Source organism: Trachemys scripta, chromosome 7 (assembly GCF_013100865.1).
Source record: "Trachemys scripta elegans isolate TJP31775 chromosome 7, CAS_Tse_1.0, whole genome shotgun sequence".
Lineage (NCBI taxonomy): Eukaryota > Metazoa > Chordata > Testudines > Emydidae > Trachemys > Trachemys scripta.
Genome location: NC_048304.1, coordinates 73,123,719 through 73,151,285, shown reverse-complemented (window position 1 = coordinate 73,151,285; position 27,567 = coordinate 73,123,719). Strand labels below are relative to the sequence as shown.

The 27,567-nt window shown below is 40.4% G+C and overlaps 1 protein-coding gene across 1 annotated transcript; it reads left to right on the top strand.

Moving 5' to 3' along the window:
- The first annotated feature begins 8,628 nt into the window (after positions 1–8,628).
- LOC117879757 (elastase-1-like) lies at positions 8,629–27,023 on the top strand. Its single transcript, XM_034775021.1, is given in 8 exon segments — positions 8,629–8,708; positions 11,331–11,412; positions 16,678–16,783; positions 18,045–18,154; positions 19,735–19,829; positions 22,292–22,572; positions 23,659–23,822; positions 26,623–27,023. Coding segments are annotated over 8 exon segments (1,095 nt in total). The 3' UTR covers positions 26,800–27,023.
- Positions 27,024–27,567: the final 544 nt, after the last annotated feature.

Genomic DNA, 27,567 nt, shown 5'->3' with positions numbered 1-27,567 from the left:
CCCATTTTTGTGGCAGGAAATGGTAGACATAGTGCATTGTCACAGACGGTAGTAGAATTCTGTTTCATGGGAAGTTCTGCAGAATTCAATGAGTCAGGTAATCATTCAAATTCCTTTTCACGGGATAAGAGATTATTGATTTAATTTGTGTAATGTGAGGTTTCATGCCAGTTGTGGCTGTTGCACAGACTTGGTATAAGAATGATTGGATTGTGAAGCCAAGTAACTAAAAATAATCATTGTTCTTTGGGCTGGAGAGTATTTTTCAGGGTTACAGTCTAAAATCAAATCAAATCAAATCTAGACCTGAAATCAGCTACTGTAACACACTTGTGTGTATATGCTGTATAGAACATTAGACATTGTGTTATGTACATATTCAATTAGTTAGAAGGATGCTGTTGGGTTGACTTAAAGGCCAAAATCTAGAGTGTATTTTTTAAAGGAATAATTTCCATTGCTTAAAGTATATTCCAGTAAAATTGGTTTTATTTTGTCTGAACCTAAATATTTTCCTGCAGCATTTAGCCATTCAAATAGTGCTACACAGTGTTACTTCATGAGAACCAGAAAATGAAAATAAGTCTCTTTAATTATACAATGAGTAAGATAAAAAAACAAACAGCATCAGTGGTTTAAGTTTTTTTTAAAAAACTTTCTCTTTTATCATCTAACGTGCAATTAGTGGCACACACAGATCTATTATTAGTTCAGATTTTAACAAGATAGTGTCCCTTTCTTAAAAGTGCCATGGCAATAAGTGGATGAAACATAGGGTAAATCAGATTTTGGGTGGGCTTTCTAAATCATGAACTTAGCACTAGGGAAAATAAATGTTCTTTAGGTACCAATCTTGCAAACAGTAATTCACATGGTTAGCATCACTGGTGTGTGTAGAATCAATGATGTCATTGACTGCATGACAATGAAGCCCCAGTGCAAGCGTTTATACAATTGCAGCTTAATTTCTGTTTTAGTTCCTCTACAATGTGCACAATAATACTTCCCTATCTCACAGGGCTGTTGTGAGGTGTCCAGATATTATAGTGACAAGCATCCCAGAAGAGTCTATTAATGTCTTTAACAATGCAATGTATGAATTGAGACACAGCAATTTTTCAAGGGAAAAGAGAGCTAACTACTCAAAGAGCTATTAAGCTCTGACACTAAAACTTTTGTGCTATTTATAAACAGACGAGAGTTGAGAAACTGGTTTGCTCTCCATTACTGCAGTTATGAGAATGCTAATAGGCACTTGGATGCTAGGATGATGGAGCTATAAAAGCAGCTAGATCAACAAATATTGTATGTCAGATATTTTCTCTTTATTGACTTTGTTTGAAGTTGGGCATGTGCAGAGTTGGGACCCACTGATGCAGTATTGTCTTCCCAGATTTGCAGACAAACAGCACCTGCTGCTCCTCATAGCTTTTCAAAGCCATAGCAAACTGAAAACTGCTCTTACTAATTTTCACTCCTACTACTAGAACCCCCTGTGGGAAGTAGGAAAACTGACAAGAATCATTAATGCTTGTGAAAACTCTGAAGAGCTGCTGAAGCAAGCACTGGGTAAGAAAATGGGAAAGAGTAGTACCATGGGAAGAATCTCTTCCTCTTCTCCACCAGCTTGGGGGCACTCGTTGGTTTCTCACCTGCGTGTTGTCCCTGGACAGTGACCCTATAGGTGAGGGACAAGGAAAAAATACACAATCATCTGTTATGGAAAAGATAATGTGTAGTAAAGCCAGGAAAGGAGGGAGCTATAACAAAAGCAATTGAGGGGTTGGTTTAATAGTATTGAGTAAATTGACGTGGAAAAACTGGCAAAATGAAGACAGATACACGCATGGAATTAAGTGGTAGCCCACAAATTTTATTAAACATCTAGCACAAGAGAGTACTACCCGCTCACTACCCATACTTGCCTATGCTAGGCATTTAATGGGTTTCAATGTAGGTGTTACAGGGCTCCATCCCATATAACCCAAAACTGGTGCTAGGGTTACAGGGCTCTTTAATATATAACCCACAATGTGGGGTAAGCTCTCCTCAGCTCCATCAGGATGCAGCTCTCTCTGAATCCTACCTAGCACCCTTCCCTCCACAAGGGGGACAGAGGATGTAGCAGGATTGGGGACCTCGGCCCATGAGGGCCACAAGGTCTCACCTTAGCATATGACCCCAAGGCCCATCACCAAAATCCCAGGTCTTTTACCTCTGAGAACTGTTCATTTTATTCTCTCAACCACACTGAAAGCCAGCCGCAAGTTGTGACAAGTAAGCAACACCACCCCAGTACCTCAGTTAGGTAACATGTGTGTTCCTACTTAACCACTTGTTGCTTGCAGGTGCTGTGAAGAAGGCAAAAAACTCCCTGGTCCTCCGCCAATTTGGTCCATGGAACAAAAAATTCCTTCCTGACCCCCCGAACAGATGATTGGCTAGACCCGCAGCATCTGTCAGGCCAGGTTCCCATTCCTAGTTTGGAGGAGTAGGGTGGGCTGCTGGAATGGAACTGAAAGAGGCTCCACATGGCCCCTGTGCTGGGCTAAATCTTGGGAACTGGGGAATGCTGGCCAGTCAGCACTCCTCTCTCCCAGCTGGCCAATGAGTGCCAGAGACTCCCATGGGAAGCTATTGTTCCTTGGCAAGTGCTTTTCCGCATCACTACTGGGACTGTCCCCCCATCAGTTTCCCCCACCTGTTGATGCAGGTGGGTGGCATTTTTTAATGGATCTGACTGATATTCATCCAGCTTTGTAACTGCTCAAATAATTTTTGGTGTATATACTATTTGACATACGTGTAAAACTCATTGACAAATATATTTTACTGTTATTTGGTCAGCCCAAGTGATAAATTATGTTTTAAAAAAATTAACCTGAAAATTGATTGGCAAGGTTATAGTTAAGCAATAGCAAATGAAACACAAATATTTAATTTATTTAAATTACAGATGCACATGGCTTTGGGGTGCATGGGGATGCAGGAATTTTGTACTTTGCCTAGTAGGATTATCCTGGAGCTAGTAGGTGTCAGGTAACTGATTCAAACCATGGAAGAAAGACAAAGTTTTGTCTTCATCGAAATTATCACTTGCAAAATGAATAGTACTAACAAGTCTATGTAGAAAGATTATTGCTGGTATTGTGCATATGTAATGCCACTTGCTTTGAAAATTTGATCCAGATGCCAACATGGTTTTATGGATTGTTTTGCATTGTATCCATTTATGTTCTGTTTTCAAAATTGTAATTTAAAACATATGCATGAAATATAAAAAAAAATTGAGGACTTCATTTAGGCATAGTAATTTGTGACTAAATCTCAACTAGTAAAATGCACAAAATGTAATATCCTTATACTAAATTTACTAATGCATTAAATAGGTCACAACTTTAATCATAAGTCATAGCAAAATACACAAATTTGTTGCTTTCAAGTAAAGTAGTTCAGTGGAATTAGTGAAAGCATCCTAGATCCCCTCATGCAGCCATCTGAAGCTAAGCCAAAAATAGTGGATGTTAATTCCATTTCTATCCTAATCCTTTCTGTGCTTGTCTAACAATTTTGTATATGCCCATAACATATCTACCTCAAATGGCATGCTTTCTTGTTCATGTATCCAAGTGCAGACATCTTCATGTTTTCGAACTAAAATCTTTCACATAAAATCTATGTAAACAATCTAGCTATCTTTAAATAGAATGAACCTCACGGGTGTTTTGTTGATTTTAAAATAAAACAAAGCAATTTCCTCCCTCCACACACTGAAAGAAAGGGACTTCAGATCTTCAGGTTCCCCAGCTTTCACTCTACCTTTATCCCTATCCATGCTCTATATGTGTATCCGAGTTTCTGATCTGCTTCTTCACAAAATGTAAATGTGCCCCATTGACTATGTAAATTACTTTAGCAGTGATCCACATTTTTATACATACCATTCTCATGACACCAGTATGGCCTTTATGAAGATATACATTTTGGTATAATTGCTGGGATGCGTGCCCACTCCTTTCCCCTCTTCAAAAGGAGAATTTGTAGGTACACTGCACGTAACCCAGTATGTGGAAGAGAATCTATCTGGTGTATTTTGGAAGGATGAAACGTAGATAGAGTGGTGCCCCTATGCCATAAGGACACAGTGTATGGAGAGATGATGATGGGTTTTTCTGGACTTTGGAGGTTCAAGTCTGCAGCATTTTGTGGGCTAGTCGCTAGAATGTAGAGTTTTGGAGGGAGGGTGAGTGTGTGTGATCTGAATTACATACCTGCCAATCCCTTGTGATGCAAAGCCATTTCATTTTAAGTTTGTGTAAAGTACTGCCTGATGGCATGGCAGACCTATCCCCAGGAGTGCCATTTAATTAGTTCTGCGCCTACCTCCCTGCCCCATGTCTACACTTCAGGAAGCTCTGAGATGAAAGGGCTAGGTGCTTCAGTAGTGCTCCCAGCCTTTTGTGTATGGGTTAGTGACAGAGGGAAGGGGGAGGAGGCAGCTCCTCAGCATATGCAGCAGCATTGACTGGCTGTACTTCCCCATTCTCTTGTTTACTGAGAATGTGCGATTTCTCTGTAGAATGACTGGGTTTCCCCCATCCGCCTACAGGAGGGTCAGAACCCATAGTGTTGGCAGGTCTGATTGTTAGAAGGAAAGATGGAGGGTAGTAGAGGGAAGGTTAAGAAGCAGGAGTGAGTATCCCTTGCCTCCACTTGGGAATAAAGGTATATCATAGTGTAAGTAACACAACAGTGTACTGTTCACTTGTCATGTGACCATGGGAAAGCCGCTTCACATCACAGATCCTCAGTTCCTCATTTTACAAATGGAAATAATGATGTTTCTTCTCTTTCGTAAGGTGCTTTGAGATCTATGGGTGAACGTGCCTTATAAGAGCTAAATATTAATTATCAACTCAGACATACATATCTCAATTCTGGCTTATATAGAGTGTATGGACTGAACGAGAACTCAGGCTATGGCCAGTATTTAGTGGGTGGGTGATTGCTCATGGATTATTACAAAGGACCAAGGAGAATAGGATCTACAGATAGAAAGAGGGTGTGGAATTGGGGGAAAAGATAAGGATGTTTGTAGAAACTTTCCTTTGAATTTCCTGATGGTGGGGGTGAGGGGAACATGTTTGTAAAGTATATTGCTCTAATAGAGGTTTGTTCATCTTGTTGGAAGGTATATCTTTTACCATCCTTAATCCTGCTAATTAGTGGGGTATTAGTCTGTATAGAATTGGGGGATACAAGCAAACAAAATATGAAAATAATAGGCAATTATTTATTTGTATTACAGGACACCAAGAAGAACAGTTAGAAAAGCCCAACTCTCCAGTTGTGCTAGCTACTGTGTACATACACCGGGGCAGTCCCTTCCCCAAACATCTTAAAATTGACATTTAAAAGATCTTTTAAAACCCCGATATGTAAATGATTGGGAACCATGTAAGCACATGAACTTATTCCTGTTACGCTCCTCCTCCTTTGCCAGCCAGAAGAAAGGTGGCTGTATTAGATGCCCTCACCTTCTGTTCAGGGATTGGGCAATTTCCTGGAGAGATGAACAGAGTATTTTGATCTATTTACAGCATATTTTTGTTCTTGTGTGATGAACTTATCAGTTACATCTAGCTTTCTTGTCCCAAGAATTAAAGTTCTTCTTTGAAATGCATTCTAATGGCTTGAATCATGTATTTGTGAATGCTTTCTTGCTGCAAAGCCAGAATATGCAGTGTGCATTTGCTTAAAAGTTCTTAAAAACATTGGGACTTACATAGTCACAAAGGTTAAGGTCAGAAGGGACTGCCAGATCATCTAGTCTGACCTCCTGGACATCACAGGCCGTTAATCCCCACACAGTTACCCAGTGTGGAGCCCAAAAACCTGGATTAGACTCAGTATTACAGCCCTCAGGAGACCAAAATATTGTATGCTACAGTAGAGAATAGGAAAAACCAAGGGACACACGTGCCCGAGAGGCTGCTGCAATGGCAAGCAATTGATTTGGTGAGCTGCACCCTGATTATCCTAGCAAGCAACCAATGCCCCACGCTACAGAGAAAGACAAAACCCCCTCCAAGTTCCTGCCAATCTGATCTGGGGCAGAGTTCCTCCCTGGCCCCAAAAATGGTGATCAGTACAAGTCTGAACTGACTGAGCACGTAAGAAAGATCCACCAGCCAACATCTGAGTGAGAGAATTCTCAGTATCATCTCAGAGTTCCAGCCTGCCCTTTTCAGTGTCCCATCCCCAGGCATGGCCCTTTTTGATGCTTCAGAGGATGGGCGGGGAAACAAACCTGAAATACATTGAGTGGGGGGGGAAATATTGCCTTCTGGACCTCTACTGAAAATCCCCTGAAGTCCTGAGGCATGAAATTTAGAAACACTTTCATCTGTACTTCTATATAAAAAATTACTTACTATTATTTGAGCTGGCCACTTAAATGCATGCTAATAAATTAAATGCTGCAGCTTGATTTAACTATGTGTTGGTTGGGTAGAAGATTTTAAAAAATGAAAAATGGAGTGTGCTCTGTTGTTGAAGAAAGCTATTCAAATAATTTCACTTCAATTATACATCAAAGTGTCTGGTGAGAGGAGGGAAGGTGAATAGGCCAAATAGTCAATGCAAGATGTTGCAACAGCAGGAGAATAGAATAAGTGACATTAAAAAGAGAGCCACTGGAAGAAGCTACTTAGGGGCCTGTTAAGTCTTGTTAAAAATAAGACTGTTACTATTACAGTTTCTCCTAAATGAGGAAATAGTAACATAAATATAAACATTTGTAGGGGTCATAGGGTCAAATAATTATCTACCAGGCAGTAGAAGCAAGTATGTTCTTAACAGAAGTTAGCTAGTTCTCTTGTCAAAGACAGAAGAGTTGTAATATTTCATTTGAAAATGAGTATTTTCCTCCTTGCTGTTGGATATTAGTTTCAACAATTAATATGAACTTCTGGGTTCTTATGGCAATTTGCAAAAGGAAACCCTGTTCTGAGATGCAGAGATCTTCTGGTTTCAGAGGGGTGGCTGTGTTAGTCTGTATCAGCAAAAACAACGAGGAGTCCTTGTGGCACCTTAGAGCTTTCGTAGGCTAAAACCCACTTCATCAGATGCATGGAGTGAAAAATACAGTAGGCAGGTATAAATATACAGCACATGAAACAATGTGGGGGAGGGATAGCTCAGTGGTTTGAGCATTGGCCTCCTAAACCCAGGGTTCGGAGTTCAATCCTTGAGGTGGCCATTTAGGGATCTGGGGCAAAAATCTGTCTGGGGATTGGTCCTGCTTTGATCAGGGGGTTGGACTAGATGACCTCCTGAGGTCCCTTCCAACCCTGATATTCTATGATTCTATGGGAGTTGCCTTACCAAGTGGGGGAGGCGGGTCAGTGTTAACGAGGCCACTTCAATCAGGGTGGATGTGGCCCATCCCCAGCAGTTAACAAGAAGGGGTGAACTTCTTGTCAACTGTTGGGAATGGGCCATATCCACCCTGATTGAATTGGCCTTGTTAGAGTTCTTCTGCTAACTCACCTGGTGGATCCTATAACTGCAACCTTGAAGTTTAAATGGCCATGATGTCTCTCTGTGGTAGGATAAATAGCAGGGGAAACCCAGCAATAATCTGAATTGTGGGTGGGTGGGTGGGTGTGAGTGTGTTAAGGTAACTGCCAGGAAAGGGATAAATTTAGACCATATGCTGTGTGTGTTTGTGTGTACTGCTAGCGGCAGAGTGGGAAAGCCACCTGATTAGTCTCCTCTTTCACTTTTTTAAAACAATATATAAATAAGGCTTGAAAGGATTTTCTGCTTGTTTGGGGGAGGGGGGAGAAAGAGTAGATTTTTTTTCCAATTTAGAAACTTAAATCCAATTTAAGCTTTAAGACTCGATGACTGGATAATTTATGAAAATTATGACATCACAAGGAACTAAAAGCTGAACAGCTGTGAGAGGAAAGAATTTTTAGTCAGACTTGAAAACATTTTTGTTTTTTTGTTTGTGACACCACTTGTTTAACTTAGGTTCCTAATAACTTTTCTCCTGAGTGTTCATCTGTGTTTAAAAGTGTGCCTTCCCTTCAGTTAAGTTGTGGGCGGTCACAGTGCCTGTCTCTGGACACCGTAAAAAGTGTTTTTCAGTAAATTCAGGAGAGACTTGACATTGCTGATATTTACTCATAATGTGTAAAAACTCATTCTGTATCATGAAGTACAAACCCAATTTTGGGAAAAAATCTTTTGTATAACAATCTTAACGGTAAAAACAAGCTGATCCACTTGAGGATAAAGAAAGATGTTGTACTTTGATCTCTGGGGGCACATGCTCTTGACTATAAAAAGCAAGGGAAGCCTAAGCAGTGGATCCATAGGGATGATGAGTATTTCCTGATCTTGAGTATCGCTAATTACATATTCCTTCTTGAATTGTTTTTAAAGTCTCTTTCCTTCCTGCAGGTCTCTTATTTGCCATGGCAGCCAACAACCACCAGGTCCAAACCCATTCCCATCAGGAAACACTAAATTCTGTTTGCCACCGTCCCCTGAATCTAAACAGCCACCCTCTGTCTAAGAGCTCCTCAAGTCTGGCATGCACTGGGCAAGTGAGTTCTGATGAAAGACAGAGCAACAAGCAAGATCTCAAGAAGAGCCTCAGTAGTACTATCTGCCAAACACAGGTGAGCAAGAACGATGTTGGAAGTACCCCTAGTTCTGAATGGTCTTCCACACAGTCTGGAATGGTGGAAAGTTCGTCGGCTGTCAGAACAACGAGTGATCAGTCACCAGGTGATAATGTGCAGAACAGAGCTACGACTACAAACTGCTTCCTGACTGTTGACCAGACTCCAGTATCCCTGGAAGGAAAGGACACTAAGATGCATGTCAAGAGTAGCACTGTTGAGAACATTTCTTCAGTCTGTGATACACACCAGCAAAGTATGAATAGAATGGAAGGACTGGAAGCTGCAGTCCAAAGAAGCCATTCTGACCTAACATGCAGTTGCAAGCAGCAGAGTTCTGTCGCCCACATGGAAACCAGTGCCACACACTCTATTATAAGTTCTTCTAGCAGTAATTATGATACACCAATGCATAACACGTCTTTCCAAAGACTGAGATATGGCTCTGGAACATATGAAAATACTCCTAACTATCAAAACTGGGTGACTCAGATTCCCACTTCACATAGAGACCAAAAAGTGCCCACAAACAGCTTTGACAGTGGCGGTATAACACATAACACAACCATTTATACAGATCCTGGAACATTTCACACTGCTGTTCTAGGACCACACATGCCAGGAAGTGGTTTCCCAAACAGGACAATGTGCAGTCAATCAATTGGGCTTAGTCAAGGTGGCATGACTTACAATAATGTATCAAGCAGTATATACTCTCCCACAGTGATGACAATTCACAACAGCACTGCTCTACCCTGCAATGCAAGGCAGGATTCTGCTATGAAGATAGACGGCACTGTTTCTGCCTATTGCCATTCTTTGCCAATACCATCTCTTCAACTTGTTCCAAGGTTAGTATGCTCAGTTAGTGAATCGGGAAGAGAACAGGTAACTCCTGGATATTGTCAGTCCTTGCCTACTTCAGATATGATGACCTTTCCTAAACTGGTATCATCTGTTAGTGAATCAGGTCTGGATGCAAAGCGAATCCTGAAATGCTGTAGTGTTCCTGGGGAGCATCTGTCACATGCTCAGCACTGCATTCAACAGAGCAGAGCTCAACAGGAAATGAAGGCTTCTTACATTGTGTTGCATGACCAGCAGTGTGCAGACATGATAATGAAGACTAAAGACACATGGACTATGACCTCTATGAATGACTTAACCAAAGAACTGAAATCTCCTCTTGAATGCAAAGATGCAGAGGTACAAACCATTTCAACAATGGAATGCAAGTCTGTGGCCACAAGCCCATCTGTTGTAGCTGAAGGTCACTCTCATGTGTTCCCAGAGGTTAATTTAGAACATGACCAAGAGGCCCCAAAGTCTCCGGTACGTGAAGTGAGATGGGATGATGAAGGGATGACATGGGAAGTATATGGGGCAGCCGTGGACCCAGAAGTTCTTGGATTAGCCATTCAAAAACATCTTGAAATTCAAATAGAACAATTCCAGACAGAGCCTATAGAGCTCTCTAGGAAAAGTACTGAGGAGTCACCTCCAGCTAAAGAGGCAAAGAAAAGGCCATTTAGAACAATGATGCACTCTCTGAGACACCCAAGCTGCTGTGCCCGTTCCAATACTGTTGTGGAGTGAACATAGCTACATGCCTGCAACATTTAAACTGTCTTGTAAATAAACAGTGAATCTTAAGACTTAACGCAGCTAGTGTGGACAATCCAGTCACTTTAGAATAGGGTGGGAAACTGTGAGTTGACATAAAATAAGAAACTCCAAGGAGATCTATTACCTGAGAACTCAACAAGAAACTCCAAGGAGATCTATTACCTGAGAAAGCAGAAGCCTTGTATATTTGTAGCTCCTTGACTTTTTTGTTTTCTATAGTACTATTCAGTTCTTGTGTATTACAAGCAATGATAGATTTTTTTTCTAAAAGACAGATCTTTTAAGGTAATGTTATTGTACTTTGTACTTTAATAATTTACAGTTAGGAAAACTTTTTAAAAATACAACTTACATTCCTTAAAATCCTATTACATTGAAACTCTTTGGGGAAATAGTATGCTGTTTTTAAAAACTATAACTTAATTGCATTTTAGACTTTACAGAGCCATAAATACCACTTTAGTAATATATAAAGGGCATAATATTAATGACACTGTAATTGCTATATAGTTAATGAATAAGAGTGATCTGTAATATAAATGTGCAGAGTAACTTCAATTCTGCTAGTCTGACTTCCTTCTATACATCACATATGTCACAGACAATGTATAGATAGAAGACACTACTGCAATATCACTTAAATTAGTCTATATAGTTATAATGAATTACATAAGTATCCAAAGGACTTAGTGCTTGCAATGTAACTAAGACATAAATGTACAATATTACCAAAGATACCTATTGAATCATGAATGACTCATGTAATGTGAATTTTATCCTGAATAGCTCTTTCTTACAAACACGACACAAAAAAAGTATCTCAGGCTAGTCTGTCATACTGTGTCTATATTACAGATTATAAGTGCTCAGTTTGGTTTCCTGACATTAAATGTAATTTTTAGTGATTTCTGGATGTGCATCTACACTGAATTGTGATTTTTTTTAAATTGCATAAGTGATAAATATATAGTCACAGGGATGCCCATTTGGATGTGTACAGTACACTAGCGGAGGGGCCATCCTGGGCAACTTGCCCTCCACCAACCTTGTATCCTCATTTGACTGGAGTGAAACATGTTCCTAAAGTCAGGTTGCTGTTCATTTAGTTTTAATGTAATGCAACTTAAACTATAAGGTTAAAATTTCCAGCTGATTGATTTGCCATGTGAACTGTAGGATCCCCTCTTCCCAAAATTGGTGTGTGTGTGTGTGTGTGTGTGTGTGTGTACACAAAAATTCTGGGAAATCATTTGAAAATAACGGCATAGTTCTGATCACTGTAATTTTTTCAAAATAATTGTAATAAGTCCTAAAATAGTATTGGTATTGATTAGAAGGGAATTGTAAGCAGAAGAAGAGACCAATTAGGCTCAATGTCTCTTAAACAACGGTAGGCTGCTATACAGTGTAGAAGCTAGTACTACAACTACTAGGTTATATAAACCACTGCAGTGAATAAACCTATAGTACAGTACTGGCACAGATTTGCTACTACAGTACCAATATCTGATTATCACTGTAGAAGAAAAATAAACAGCAAATGAAGGGGAAGGATAGCAAGGCAATCAGGTCAATGTCTTGCTAATCAAAAAACAAACAAACAAACAAACAGATGCTCCCTTATTTTGGGCATTTCAGGTCTTTAGGCTTCTAATTGAGTCACTGTGGCTTGTTAACAAATATAGTGTGTGCCGCTAAGGATTTCCTTTGCTTTTGGAAAGGATTAAAATAGAAGAGATTTTTAATGGGGATTTAAGAAAACTAAAATATTCATCTGAATATTAACTCTGTGGATGAAATATAACAACTGCCTCTTTTTTTAAAGGCATCGTAGCACAGAATTTTGGGTTCACTTTGGATGTGGTCTTTGGAAAGTTACTTTTGGCATTTTGAATCTAAATGCCTGTTGGGTAACACGTTAATTGAATCTTTTCAGTTTTTGACCACTGTACAAAATTATTGTTAATGTTCATGGAACTGGGGTTAGATTTATCAGAGACAGAACTGTAGTTTTAACTTCTGAGTTCTACTGACTTGGAATGCTGTAGATTCAGGCTTGTCTGCATTTACAATTTAACAGCTTTTGAAAGAGAATTGGCACCAAATTTATGTTCCAAAAACCAGAAGATGCTACTCTGGATAACAATTGGTGCTAACCTGTCTAGATGCTGGGGAGGAAGGCATGTTGGAACTATCAAGATAGCTCCTAATCACAAAGTAATAGTGGCTAATTAATACATTTTAGAGCATCATAACTTAGCACTAGAAGGACCAACTAGTATCTGAACACATGGATTCTGGATGGCTCACAGCTTGCTTTAAGTGTAAGTTATAAAGCTGTTCCCTTCTAAGTCACTGGTTCAGATCTAGCCCAAATTGGTGTTGACTGAGAATAGGTATTACCTGTCGTGGGTGTTTATTAGGTAGCGTGTGTAAAATGAGTTATCTTAGTCCAGTTACCAATAAACAAGTATCAATATCATTAAATCTGCTGTTTGCAGTCTTGGAGAAGAGGCCAAGAACTGAATTAGCCCCTCTCTCACCTATTGAAAGTGGCCCCTGAAGATCAGCATTAAAGATGCATTGGGCTGAGCAGTGAAGAAGAAACTTGCAAAATAACCATCTGTGCTGTAACTGTTCTTGGTTGGAGTTCTTTGATCTCCAAGACTTTCATGAGCACTAACCAGGCTCCAGTTTTTTTGAGAGACAACAAATAACACCAGCACTTACTAAAATAATAAAAATAAAAAATATTCCTGTTGATCTTTTTTAATCTGTCCCTGGAATTATAAACCGTATACTCTGATCTTGGTTCACCAGGATCTGCATGTGTAACTTCCAGGACGCCAAGATAAAAATTTTCATCCCCAGAGGCTCCACTTGCCTTCATGTGAAAGAATGCAAACTGGCAATGAACTCAATAGAACCTGGTATTCTGCCTCCCAGTGTAACTAATTGCTGGTGCTTCAGAGGAAAAGAATCTCTACTCCCTATAAGGCAACTAGCCAGTTGTTCAAAGCCGTATGTGTTTGGGAAGCATTTCTTCCTGCCCTTCTTATAATCTGAAGCAATAAGAAAGGATCACTTCTGTGGTGACAGGCCCAAGTACAAAACATCTTACTCAGACAATTATTTAGCTTTTTTGTAAATCCAAGCAAATAGTGATCTGCCAGTAAGTGTGGTGAGGTAAGGGGTCCTTGGTGGGACAGAAAGTTGTTCCTTGTTAAAATTACAGGTCTGTCGCATCTTACACTGGGGTTACGTTCCGCAGTCAGCGCGTAAAGCGAAAATCGCGTATAGTCAAAATTACATTGAGTGTAATGGCGGGCAGAATCACCCTCACTACAGGTACAGTATTAAAATTGTTGTTTTTCTCTTTGTTTTTGTTTTTGTTTTGCTTTTCCGATCGCGTAAAGCTGAAATAGTGCATGTTAAATGTGCATAAGATGCGACAGACCTATAGAACAAAGTCATGTAGTTCTTTGTAGGAAAAACAGTTTGGGGGAGGGTGCAGCTAAGTTTTACTTAGCCTTGGTCTACACTACGAGTTTAGGTCAAATTTAGAAGCGTTAGATCGATTTAACCCTGCACCTGTCCACACGACGAAGCCATTTTTGTTGACTTAAAAGGCTCTTAAAATCGATTTCTGTACTCCTCCCTGACGAGGGGATTAGCGCTGAAATCAACATAGCCGGGTCGAATTTGGGGTAGTGTGGATGCAATTCGACAGTATTGGCCTCCGGGAGCTATCCCAGAGTGCTCCATTGTGACTGCTCTGGACAGCACTCGCATGGTCACCTGTGCTGATATGCACACTGGCCAAACAGGAAATGAAATTCAAAAGTTTGTGGGGCTTTTCCTGTCTACCTGGCCAGTGTATCTGAGTTGAGAGTGCTGTCCTCTGAAGGAGAAATAAAAAGAGGGAAACATTAATAGGAGTTACAAACTTAGAGCCAGATTCATGGTTGGTGTAAATTGGCATAGCTCCGATGAAGTCAGTGCACTTTCAGGCACTTGAAGTCCAATATGTACTTTGGGCAGGTCTACACTTCGAAAACAACTGAGTTGTAAGATGCATTAACAGTGTCGACGCTCCAAAAGTCGACGCTAGCCTCAGTACTGTGGACGCACTCTGCCGACTTAATGCGCTTATTGGGGACACACACAATCGACTGTATAAAATTGCTTCCTAAAAAATCGACTTCTATAAATTTGACCTAATTTCGTAGTGTAGACACTCAGTCTTACTACAAGATTGGGAGCCAGAAATTCCTGAGTTCTAGTCTTGGAACTGACCCTTATGTTCTCTGTGACCTGGGCAAGACACTGCTCTCATGAGTTTTCCCAACTGTGAAGGTAATACTTGCAACTGTTCCTTGCAGCCATGTTGAGGTGATTAATTCATGGTTTCAAAGCTCTTTGAAAATGAAAAATCCTATATTAGTGTTAAATAGTATTGTTAATTGGACAAAAGGGGTGGGAGAAGAATGGTTTATTAGATGGAAATCAATCCTTTCAGTAAACCCTTACAGTGTGGGCTAAATAACCATACAGAACTCTTCATAACACCAGTCATTTATGTCCTGCTTTCTTGGGTAGGAAGATAGAGATGATGGGGTTTATTTGGTTTAAAAATTACATTTTTTTTCACTTTCTTCAGTAAAATAGTTTTGAAATGAAGGGATCAATTAAAAACCAATGTCTGACCCACATCTTTTCAAAGTCTCACCTCCTTAATAGTTCATGTTGCTAGATCCATCTAATCATTTGCGGATAAGAAACTGGTGATTGTAAGTGTCTCTGGGCAGAGCCCTTGTTTTTTCAATATGCCTGTAACTACCGCACACCCTTGTATCACTACAGACAATGAAAATGAGTAGTGTTGTCTAGCCCCCTGTGTTGAATTGGAGATTCTAAATAGGCTAGCTCTGCAATGGGGCAGAAAGGTGACAGGATGTGTGTTCATTTTGCATGGAGAGTGTAATTTGTAGATGAACAAGATCTATGTGTTTTTCTCGTTTGGAAAGATGAAATGTCAGTCTTGCAGCTAAAGACACTGGTTGTTTTAAGAATGAATGTTCTCCTCACCATCACCACCACTTTATAAAATGAGAGATTCAGACTCCTGGCCTAGAGAGATTTCAACTGCCATTGGGGAGTACTGTACAACTGGTTCATTTCCTTTTCCTGTCACCCCCTTTCAGGGCTGACATGGGCTTGCAGAACTGAAGCCCCTGTTAGGAAAAGAAAGCCCCAAAGAATAACGGGATTTAATTAATAAAAGAAAAACTTAGGTTGAATATTAGAAAAAGCTTTCTTATGGTTAGAGCTGATAGACTGTGGAACATCCTCTCCGGGGAAGTGCTGGATGTCCAATCTCATCACACATTTAACTCTTGTCTGTATCAGATCAAGAAACACACTCGAAGGCTTTGCTGCAGTTATTCAAATGTACAGTTTCTGCCTCTCTAAAGCTCTAGAAATGCTGGGTCTTGAGCTTACAGTCATCACATGCAGAAGGGTCAATGCATTCAGATAGCAGAGTACTAAGCTGCAGTCTGTAAGTCTTTAGAAGCATTAATCCCAACTAATATGTGACCTAAACAGATGCCATCTATCTTATTATCAGCCTTCCATATCTGACAGAATACATTGCTCAAACAACATTTCAAGGGAATTTTAAAAAGGAAGGGAATAAACACGAATGAGGAAATGATGCTAACAAATCTTAACCCTTTTCCAACGACATACTGTTTTCTTACTGGCAAAAAAGCAACCCCAGCAACAATTAACCACATGGTATTGAAAGCTGTTCAGCCTCATAAGAAGAGATTTTGTCCCCTATGCGGTTAAAGGTAGCGTAATTTAATGAATCTGGGTCAAGAGCTTTCAATGAATTAAAGTGTGTTTGTGTTACTTCATAGAAAATAGCTTCCCTAGCCCCATCTGCTGCTCAGTGGTTGGATCTGCCACTCATTTTTATCAAGTAATAAAAATTCAATGGCTTCCTTCATTTGAGCTTGTAAATCATTAATCATAAAGTGGATGTTGGACCAAAATTCCCTAAACATACAACAGTACCTTGCAGAAATGCCCGTTTAGTTTGTACCTTCCAGTGTAAAACTGCTGATGAGAACCACCCTCCCACAACCAGTCATAACAAGAATGCTAACCACAGGCAGAACCATCCAGACCTTGGTGTTTTGATCTGTCCTGCATTGTTTTACTGTATTTATCATGAAAGTAACAACAAGCAGTGGTGTTTATGGTCCTGTCCCTCCAGTGTCATGTTCAGTAATGATAATTGTGCTGCAGTACAAAAATTCAGTCTCTCTTCTTCACTCGTCTGATCAAGTTCTTGGCAATGATGATAGACGGTTTGCTTATGCTGCTCTTAGTGCTTTCCTTAGCACAAGCATCTTCACTCCAGAATGCTCGTCATCCCAAATTCCTGAACATCGGTAAGTTGACACTACATGATCTCTGTTTTTTGAAAAAACTATTAAACAGGCTAATGCCATTAGCCAGTGGATTTTAATTCAGCAGATCCTGTGCACACGCTTAAACTTGTTTGATAAAGCTCGTTCCTTTCCTACTTAATAGTGCTCTCTGTTGCCAAATGTTCCCCTTTCTCTGCATCTGCAAGAAATCTATTATAAATATGACTTTATTAGTGCCATAACACTGTTGGCTGTTAATGATACCAAACCCTAATGGCTGCTCTCTAGAAACTGGCAAAAAAACAAAAACCAGATAATAATAGTATTAATTAATACCATGAGATTAAATGGGCACCTCGGGTCAAATTAGAAGGAGCTATTTGGGTTCCATGGGGATTTCTTTGGTCAAGTATTCAGCAACCCCACCTAAAAGCCCAAATAAGTCATTTTCTTCTGTTCCTAGGTCAGAAGTTGCCATTTCTGTTAATATTTTGAAAGCCCCATTTTAAAAGGGAAGTCTTGGAGACTCCAATTGCGGGACTGACACCTGGCAAGATTGTTTGAGGGATGCATCTGATTTACACAATGGAACCAATTGTGTGACTAGAGATTGGAGGATCAGGCTCCTGATGTAGGGTGGGCTATTTTTAAACACCCAACTTCGTACTTTTAATTCACATTTCTTCAAACCTGTCAAGGGCATTGGTCCCTATTGCTGGGTGCATCCATGGTAAATATGAAGTTTCTGAAAGATGCAGCTTGAGGTATCTGAGTGCAAATGCACAAGAATGTGTCCAGTTAATTATATGTAACACAAAACCAGTAAAACATCTGAAAATCTTCTCACAATAAGCTACTGTATCTCCAAAGTAGTCAAACAGAAAGTGATCACACATTCCAGAGAAACAATCATCTGTAAATTAAGAAGCAAAAGGAATTGTGTCCCAAAAGCAAAGTAGTCATAGACATTTGAAAATAGCAGGTGTGGGTGTATAAACTAATAAGCTCACACAATAAACTCTTCCATGTATTTATTGATCTATTTGAAGTTTTAAAATCCATTAACTTTTTTACTATTCCTATACATGCATGCATAATTGTACAAAAAAGAGTAATATGAACACAAGGCTGGTGAATACAGTACATTGTTAATGATTGTCATTTTACCCCATTTTTCCAAATTCTCTGCATGTTTGAGTTGTATGCTCCATCTTTCCAGAATCAGCCTACTACTGTTAGAATATGATCTTGTAGACTTCCTTTATTTATCTGTATATTTTAGATTGGCCAACAAACTGTGGTGTTCCATATTTTCAACCAAACACAGTGGAGAGGATTATATCGGGCAACGAAGTAAGGCCACATTCTTGGCCTTGGCATGTCTCAATACAGGTAACAATGACCTTTAGACAGAGGAACAAACCTAGCTGTCCTTCGTCAATACAACATTTTTATTGAAGTCAATAATACAGTTATTAAGAGTGTGTGTGCAACCAAGCGACTGTAACTTGTGTCTCTATATTGTGCCACATGCTTCTCCTACTGAAGTCAGTGGTAAAATGTATGTAAAGTATGCTTTTCACATAGCTTTTAATAAAGGGATTGTGGTCTAAGAACTATTTATATAATTTTATATATAATATAAGGAGTTTCTTATGGTTGTAAAATATTTGTGAGCTACAATATGTAGCCATCAAACCTGAATTGAAGTATACTTTCCAAAAAGTTGGTGGAAGCACATTTAATTTAGGTTTTAGCCACCCCAATCCCCCTCAAACCAACTCTCTTTAATGGCCCTGTATATTTAATAGTAGGAGGACTGGCCACTTTCAAAATAAATTCTAAAACCAAGAATTGTATAGCAGCTTCATGGGAAAATAATTTCCTAGAAAATAATGAAGACTTGATTACAGATGCAGGCAAAAAGGATGAAATAGAAAGAAGAGGGATGGAGGGTATCTCTGTATGACATTGGTGAAAATACAGAACTTCAAGACAGCAACACATTTTCATCATTAGTAATATCATCTGTTTTGTATCTAAACAAAGTAGATTGGTATGTGACTGAATTATTCCACCAAGATAAAAAATGGAGACCATGTTCTCATTCATCCAGAAGGAGTCTTTTATAAACTGGTTTCTCCAGAACCTCTAACTCAGATAGTCCTCTACTTTCCACCACTGATACATTTTTCTTGGCCATCAAAGTAGATTATATTTCTGCAGGAGAAAGCTCGGTCAGGGAAGAGAATGGGATGTATATATAAAGAATCAATAACTGAAGTGTGGCTGACATCTGATAATTTGGACATGGAAATGGATAACATGCACGGGCAAATTAAGTTAAAAGTAACATAATATCCTATGGTTTAATAAAATGAGAGATAACTAGCTGTGTTAGGATTCACAAACAAAACAAAGGAGTCTTCAGTGCGAGATTCTTCCATCCTTGTCTTCCATATTAATGTTGTTACCCTCCATGTGTTTACTGCAATGTTGGAAGAGGAACCAATAGGGAGATGCAAAGAGGAGGGAGATGTGATGAGAACAACAAACAAGGTAAATGATCCTTGCAACAACGTTTTGAATAGACTTGAGGGGTGGGGCAATAGGGCTGGCCTCAATGCTAGACAAGACCAAATTACAGTAGTAAAACGGCTTGGCAGTCTGGACATACAAATATCTCCATAATTATTGCTTATTAGTTAACAGTGGTTTTCACTACCCCATCTTTATTCCACAATGGCATTAGCAGACAGGTCTTTCTTAACAATTCTTTAGCATCATTTTACACTCAGAAAAAAAGAATGCTGGGATAAATAGATTTCTTCCACAACTGCTAGTAACACATATTGCTCAGTAGAGGGCACTATTACACCACCATTAGTTCATCCATTCCTTTCATGTGCCCAAGAATGAAATCTCCTCTGACATACATTTCTATTATTTTCTAACTTTATTTTTCTTTCTAGGTTTGGACTAGAACAAATAGCAAATTTATTCATGTTTGTGGAGGGACTCTCATTCACAAAAGCTGGGTTCTCACTGCTGCCCACTGCTTCCAGAAGTGAGTTTTACATTTGCAGTTTTTGCTTGAGTTCTTGGAGGTTATGGAATATATTTTTGTAAACTTATTACCACTAAAAGGAGAAATAAGTGCAGAATTAGATGTATTCTGTACTTCAGCCATTGTGACTCAGAGCCACCATGAAAAGAGACACATCAGAAAGACTGATAGAAATTGATCAAGGGAAATTGTGCACACTAGTGGGGTGGTTCTTAAACTTACTCCTGGGGCATTCTATGCCAAAAAAATAAAAATTCTGCGCACAATATTTTAAAATTCTGCAAATTTTATTTGTCAAAATAACACTACATAATCACACCAGTTTCAATTATTTTGATAATTTATTTCAAAATACCTGTCAGCAGGTATGTCTGTAACAATACAGACACACAAAAATTCCCCCAGGAGTAAAGAAACCCTATGACAACCCAGTTCCTGTTTCTCTGTCCCCTTCCCCACCCACCAGAGCCCAGCTGAGGGGGTGGGGGATGGTAATCCACAACCCCTCCCCCTCAGAGCGTAGCTGCAGGGCCCCCCCAGCCAATACATCTGAACCCCCTCCTCCCCAGAGCCTAGCCGTGGGGCCCCCTAGCCCAGACACCTGCCTCCCTACCCCCTAAAGCCCAGGGATCCAGAAGGAGAAACAGCCTGATGCTCTGTCTCAGGTTTTCATGGGGTTTCCTGCGCACTGCCCTCTCCTTCCCTCACAGCATGCTGGGAACTGCAATTGCCAGGAACCCTCTAGCTCTCTCCCTCTCCCCCGCAGCAGTGTCTTCTGTGTGTGAGCTGGGCACTGCCAGGTCCAGCAGCCCTAGTGGTGGCTAGCGGCACTGCAGCCCATTTCTGTGGGGCAAAGGAAATTCTGTGCGCATGTTAATTTCTGCAAAATTCTGCATTGCACAGTTTTGCAGAATTCCCCCAGGGATATAAACTTGGGAACATAACCTAGAAATTAGGGTGTTAATAGAAAAAGAAAAATCCATCAAAATGCAAAAGATGATAACCATTGGGTATTGCTTAGGAAAATATTTTGAAAGAAAGCATATAAATGAGGTCAAAAGAACTTCTAGTTTTATTACTTGGATTGAGAAATATACCATTGCAAGAAGGAATAAAATCAAGCAAATATGGATTTACCCAGTTCTTAAACTGTCTTGCTTTCTGCGATCAATATTCCACAGTTGTTTTTGAATAAACAAAAAACCACTATTATTCTTTCATATAATGATACAGAAAGCAGTTATTTTCTGTACTTGGTAAACTTTCTTTGTATTTAGTGTTCCTTTTCTTGTACCATGCATGATAATAATCTGTTAATGTGTCACACATTTGGTAACTCCCCTTTTAAAGTAATTGTAATGTAGTTTTTAGTTTATACAGTATAGAGAAACCATGCAGGTGAAGTACAGTGTAAAACAAGTAACAATAGAAACTAATGCAATTGATCTTGTTCAACAAGTCATTCCAACTATTCAATAAGTTACAGTCTAACTAAGAAAACTTCAAACTTTCTGAAAAATATCTGGCCAACCTCCTTGCCAGTATGTAATTTGGTGTAAGGTTAAAATTCACCCTATTTCGAAGACCATGTGTAAAGCTCGTCATGCCACTTAAGCTGCACAGTGGCAAAGCTTGACAGATTCAGTAGGTAGAAATCCAATGTAAAGCTACAAGTCCTATGTCCTGCCCATAATTAGAGCAGTCAGGGAATGAATTCCATTCTCCCCAATCCTCATTTAGGCCTCAACTCAGCAAGGTACTTAAGCATGTACCTATCTTTAAGCACAGGAATAGTCCCAAAAAATACTTTGCTGAATCAGAGCCGAAGCTTCTGGTGCAAAGCACATTTACTCAGGAGGAATGCATTTTACCCTAAAGAAATGTATAAAATTCATTCCTTTTTCCCAGTCAACTAGAAATGGTACTGAATCTTTGATGCAAAACCTTGTTACACATTCATGGTGCAATGTCCAAAGGTGAAGGACAAGTGCACTAAGCCTCTAAACCTGCTTTTTATTGTTGTATTTTATAGATACATCTATAATATGTTTATTCCCACTGTATATGGAGGCCTGCTGTAAATAATGATGCATTGTTTCCTCCTGCAGTGAAGAGTCAAACTGTATCTTTGCTGCTGTTAAACACTAGGCAAGCTGCTCTTTACGTTTATGGTGGCAGCAGAACCCTCTAAACTAATTTCTAATCTACTTTTGTGGCAGGGTCTCATTTTTCATCATAAACACACCTTCACTCATTTCAGCAGGCTAACATTTTGCACTTCTAAACAATGTCATTTTAAACTCATAACGTTTGATATAACTGTCATGCTAATTTGGGGTAAACAGCCTTCTGGTCAATTATGTGAGTGTGGGGAGTATTGCACATAATAGGTGGAATAAACTCATTAAAAAGAGGGCATTAGGCTCAACATAATGAGACCCTATGTTATATTAATTTTTTAGAGGAAAGGTAGAAGATGCAGCAAATTGGCGAATTCTCCTGGGCAAGCATAACCTTAATCGTACCGAATCCACAGAGCGAGTCTACCGTGTGAAGCAAATTTATCGGCATGAGCGTTTCCGCTACCCTCACCTAAATGAGCTGGATTATGACATTGCCTTGGTCAAGCCTGTAGAAGACATTTTAACAAACCATTTTATTCACTATGCCTGCCTTCCTAAGAGAGACAGCACTCTTCGTCCAGGACAATTCTGTTGGGTGACTGGATGGGGGGACACAAGAGGTACTTCTGAGTGCTTCTCGTAGCATGAGTTCAGTGGTTAGACTTCACCAGTCTGTGGAAGGTGCATGCCTATCAGAGACCAACTTTTAGCCAGTTACTCTTTGAAATTCCTATGATATAGAGGAGGCTTCTTTTAAAAACACATAGCAATATAGGCAGGATGCCTTCCTATGTGCTGAGGCACAAGAAAACCAAATAGCTTCCATTGCTTCTGAAGTGCAAGTACCTAGTATAACAGCACTTCCTGAAATAGGTGACTGACTTAATCTTTTAAATGTTACTATTATAACAGTATAACCATAGCACCTAGGAGTCCCAGTTAAGGACAAGAACCCTAGGTACTGTATAAACACAGACCAGTCCCTGCCCCAAAGAGCGTATGTGACATATGGTAACAGTTAGTGCCCATGCTACCACATGTCTGAATACTTGCACAGCTAAATCTTTCAACAACCATTCAGATTTTATTCTGAGGTTCTTCCCTGTTTTCATGTTAATGTACATATGTATTTATTTATTTTATATTTGGGGAGCACATTTGAGATTCCAATCTGTATTACAGCCCCATTGTGTTAAGCACTGTACAAACATCTGTGATACAATCCTTGCCCCAAAGAGTTTATATTCTAACTAATGCCCATGAAAAGTGCCAGACTCTTTAGTCCTGGAGGCTGACGTCTCCTTATCTGCAAAACAGATAAAACATGGACAGTAGCAGTACAAACCTCCCTCTACTGCCCTGCCAACATACCGTGACCCTGCCCAGGGATGAATTAATAGTTGGATCCTTTTTCCCAGCTGCAAACTGTGACAATACATTGTGGGGAAATGCAGTTTCATAGTTGACTATACTTGTGGAATAGACACACACACATCTGACTATTTAAAACAAACAAAATCAGAATTAACAAATCGGAAACAAAAATAGAATGGTAGGAATCTTTTAATCTGGAACATGGTAGACCCAAGTTCTTGTAACTTGTACATGAATACTGTTAAATTGCATTCCATGTCACTTGAAATGTTCATATTTAGAATGGAAATGTTTTTCATGTTCCCTTTTCTCATCTATTTTATCTATTTAAGGTGGGAAAGAAAACCTGGCTTTGTCTGAGGTTTTGAATCAGGCCAAGTTACCAGTCATAGATTACAGTACATGTCGCCTAAAGAAGTTCTGGGGAGACAGAGTTCGGCAGTCAATGCTCTGTGCTGGATTCATGGACACTGGGGAGCCTCCTGCTGCTTGTCAGGTACAAAAATCAGCTGTTAATTCCAACTATGAATGAAAACATCAGGCTGTTCAGTACAGGGGTAGTTAACATAGTTTGTAGCTTTCTAAAAAATGGCCTGTTGCTGCCCCTGTCTTTAAAGAGAAGTGTGTGTGGCCTGTGACAATTATACATCTCCATATGCAAGGGTCCACACTGCATGCTAGGAAATGTAGTTTCAAGGGGCATACTTCCATGTTCAGGATAAAGGCTGTTTATTGTTGTTGTTTTGCCTGTTAAATACATTTATTTACGGAGGAGAAATCACAGCTGTTTTCTCAACAGAAAATTGGCATAATTAAATCAGTAACTTCTCTGTTAAAAGCTATTAAGATGATTAAACATGGTACTTAGTAGGACAAAGTTTGGACATCCCTCATCCAATTGGAGAGAAATAGTTTTAAAGCAGTGGCATAGATTAGGATTGTCAAAGGCCTCAAATTACAGGAAATCGTCCTGATTTTCAGAATTAGTCCTGTATCCTGATTTCAATAGTAGCAAGGGGGTTGGGGGGAGGAGTGGGAGTGAGAATCGGGAAGAGATTATTTTAAGCCCATTGCAGTATATGGAAAAATGTTCATAGCTGTATATATCCATAGAGAAAAGGTTGCTAAAAAATGCCCAAAACTGCTGCAAAGGAATCTCTTGTCAAAAGCTTGTGTATTATCACTTTTTGACTAGTCTAATTAAAGGTATTTAACTTTTCCACCTCTTTGTATTATAATGAGTGAAAGATATGTACCAATTCCCAGGCAATTTCTAGGAATATATTATTTAATATATTTTATGATGATTTTTGGTCAGGCATTATTTAGGGGAATTAAAAAATTATTTTATTTTTGGATGTGGGAAGACTTGGGGAGTGTTAATTTTTAGTGCTTGTGAAAAGTGACTGATTGGTAGCCCTGGATACTGAAGTTCTTTGTACTTCCCATAGATCAGCTACAGCACAAGCAGCTGTAGTGTAAACTTCCCTACACGGTGCTGTCAACATGCCCTTTATCCTCTCTGGATGCATCCCTTCAAGAATTACTAAAGTAATTGGCTCATTGACTTATGCCAGGGGTGGGCAAACTAAGGCCCAAGGGCCAGATCCGGTCCATCAGAGCTTTGGATCCGGCCCGTGGGATTGCCACCCCTGTGGCGCCGCAGGCCCCGCACCGCTCCTGGAAGCAGCTGGCACCATGTCCCTGCAGCTCCTGGGGAAGGGGAGGCAGAGAGCTCCGCGCGCTGCCCTCGCCTGTGGGTACCTCCCCTGAAACTCCTGCAGCCAATGGGAGCTTCGGGGGAGGTACCCACAGGCGAGAGCAGTGCACAGAGCCCTCTGCCCCACCCTCCCCCAGAGGCCACAGGGACGTGGTGCCATCTGCTTCCGGGAGCAGCGCAGGGCCAGGGCGGGCGGGCAGGCAGGGAGCCTGCCTTGGCCCCGATGCGCGCTGCTGCTACCCCGGAGCCGTTCCAGGTAAGCGGCACTGGGCCGGAGCCCATACCCTGAACCCCTCCTGCACCCTGCATCCCAACTCCCTGCCCTGAGCCCCCTGCTGCACCCTGCCTGCACCCCAACCCCCTGCAGCACCTCGCACCCCCCCTGCACCCCAACCCCCTGCCCTGAGCCCCCGCTGCATCCCGCACCCTTCCTGCACCCCAACCCTATGCCCTGAGCCCGTTCCTACACTCCTTCCTGCACCCCTGCCCTGAGCCCCATCGCACCCCTTCTCTGCCCCAATCCTTTGCCCTGAGCCCCTTCCTGCACACCACACCCCCTCCCACACCCTGCACTCCCTCCTGCATCCCAACCCCTTGCCCCAGCCCTACATTCATAGCCCTGCATGCAATTTCCCCACCAGAGCCCTTGGGCCAAAAAGTATGCCCACCCCTGGCCTATGCAGTTCTTGACCTCTCTGCTATGACTGCCCAACCATAGGGCATATTAGAGTCAGTTGAAATGGTTTTTGTGATCTGTACTTTTTTCTAGTCGGAATCGGATCAAGACCACTAATTCACTTCATGTGGGCCATCAGATGTTAGTAATGACCAACCTAGCCTTGATCTAGACCTATGGTTTAAGAGATGAAACACACTGTATACTGTTACTACATCTTTGAATCATCCACCTTCTTAATCCAATAAATGATTAGACAGCTTTAAAGAACAAGGAGCTGACTCAGTCTGCATCTAATATCCTTATGTGCTTGGCAGAAAATGCTGTTCATGTGACCCATGTGGAGTTTAGGTAATCCTAAAGAGGACTCTCACCTGACAGCTAAATCTCATCAAGAGTATCCTGCTAAAACAGGGGTTCTCAAACTGGGGGTCAGGACCCCTAAGGGGGTTGCAAGGTTATTACATGGGGGGTCATGAGCTGTCAGCCTCCACCCAAACCCAGCTGTGCCTCCAGCATTTATAATGGTGTTAAATATATAAAAAAGTGTTTTTAATGTATAAGGGTGGTCGCACCCAGAGGCTTTCTATGTGAAAGGGGTCACCAGTACAAAAGTCTGAGAACCTCTGTGCTAAAACATGATGCTTTCCTCACTTCTTGTAAGTGGAGACCTTACCGCAAGATGCCTCAGAGCTAAGAACTCCAGTGTAGCTCTACATCCTTTTCTATACCTTAATGACACCCATTAAAAATAGATCTAGGTGTGTTTTATGCATTATGTAGCATGCAAAAAGTCTGATTTGTTCTGTTTGTTAATAGAGCTATTAAAGAGCACAAAGTGATTGGCATATATAGCAATTTCCTGCAATTCCAAGTCCATCTAATGGTTGTTTCTTTCAGGGAGATTCAGGTGGACCACTGGTTTGCCAGATTAGAAGAGAAAAGTGGGAAGTGCATGGCGTAGTTAGCTTTGGGCCTATTGGATGCAAAGTGGAGAACAAACCCAGTGTCTTTACGAGGACTTCTGCTTACATTTCCTGGATTGAAGCAACCAGAATCCGGGACTTCTTTTTGTAAAGACATGAAATACAACTTAAATGGGAAAAAAATAAAAATATTTTAAATAAATAAATTAATGTCTTCATTTCTAATTTTGAGGTTAATTAGGCTCTTTGCAGAGGGCAAGATAGATGAATCTGCTGTACCCTTCACTTGTTTCCCCTTTCCTGAGTACCAGATCACTAGGTTAAATTTTCAGTGGTGTACAGTTCTGTTAGCTGTCTTTCATAGACACTTTCCCTTCTCATCTTGTGTCTTTCCTTTCTCAGTCCCCCATCTTCTTTCTGACATTTTTTCTTCTTAGACCCCAAACTCTAATTCTCCATGCCTCTATTCTCTTCTGCAAGTGCTGATCAAAAGGAATAGGCTGTACACCAGACAATACTGAAGGCTGCACTAGGCAACAACAAATTATTGGACATCCTTTAAAAAGAAATTCAGGATACTTAACAGTTCAGTGTCCCTTGCCAGGTGATTTGTTCAGTGCTTAAGTAAAGGAGCCCTGTAGCTATTATGGGGATTTGATGAGCTACAATATTGCAGTTTTCTTAATTAAGAAACTTGAAAACATTTATCCTTCCATAATACATGGGGCATAGGCTTGAAGTTGCTTTGCAGAATGAGAGCAAGCTCCTTCTAAAATAATTAAAAGATGGGGAGAGGTGAATGGAGGTTGGGGAAAAAGCATGAAGACAAGGGAGGTGTTTCTGCAAAGTGCTTGGTCTCCAGCTCTGGGTGTAGCTTTGACTTTTTCTGCTTTAAAACATTAATCTTTATATAGTCTCA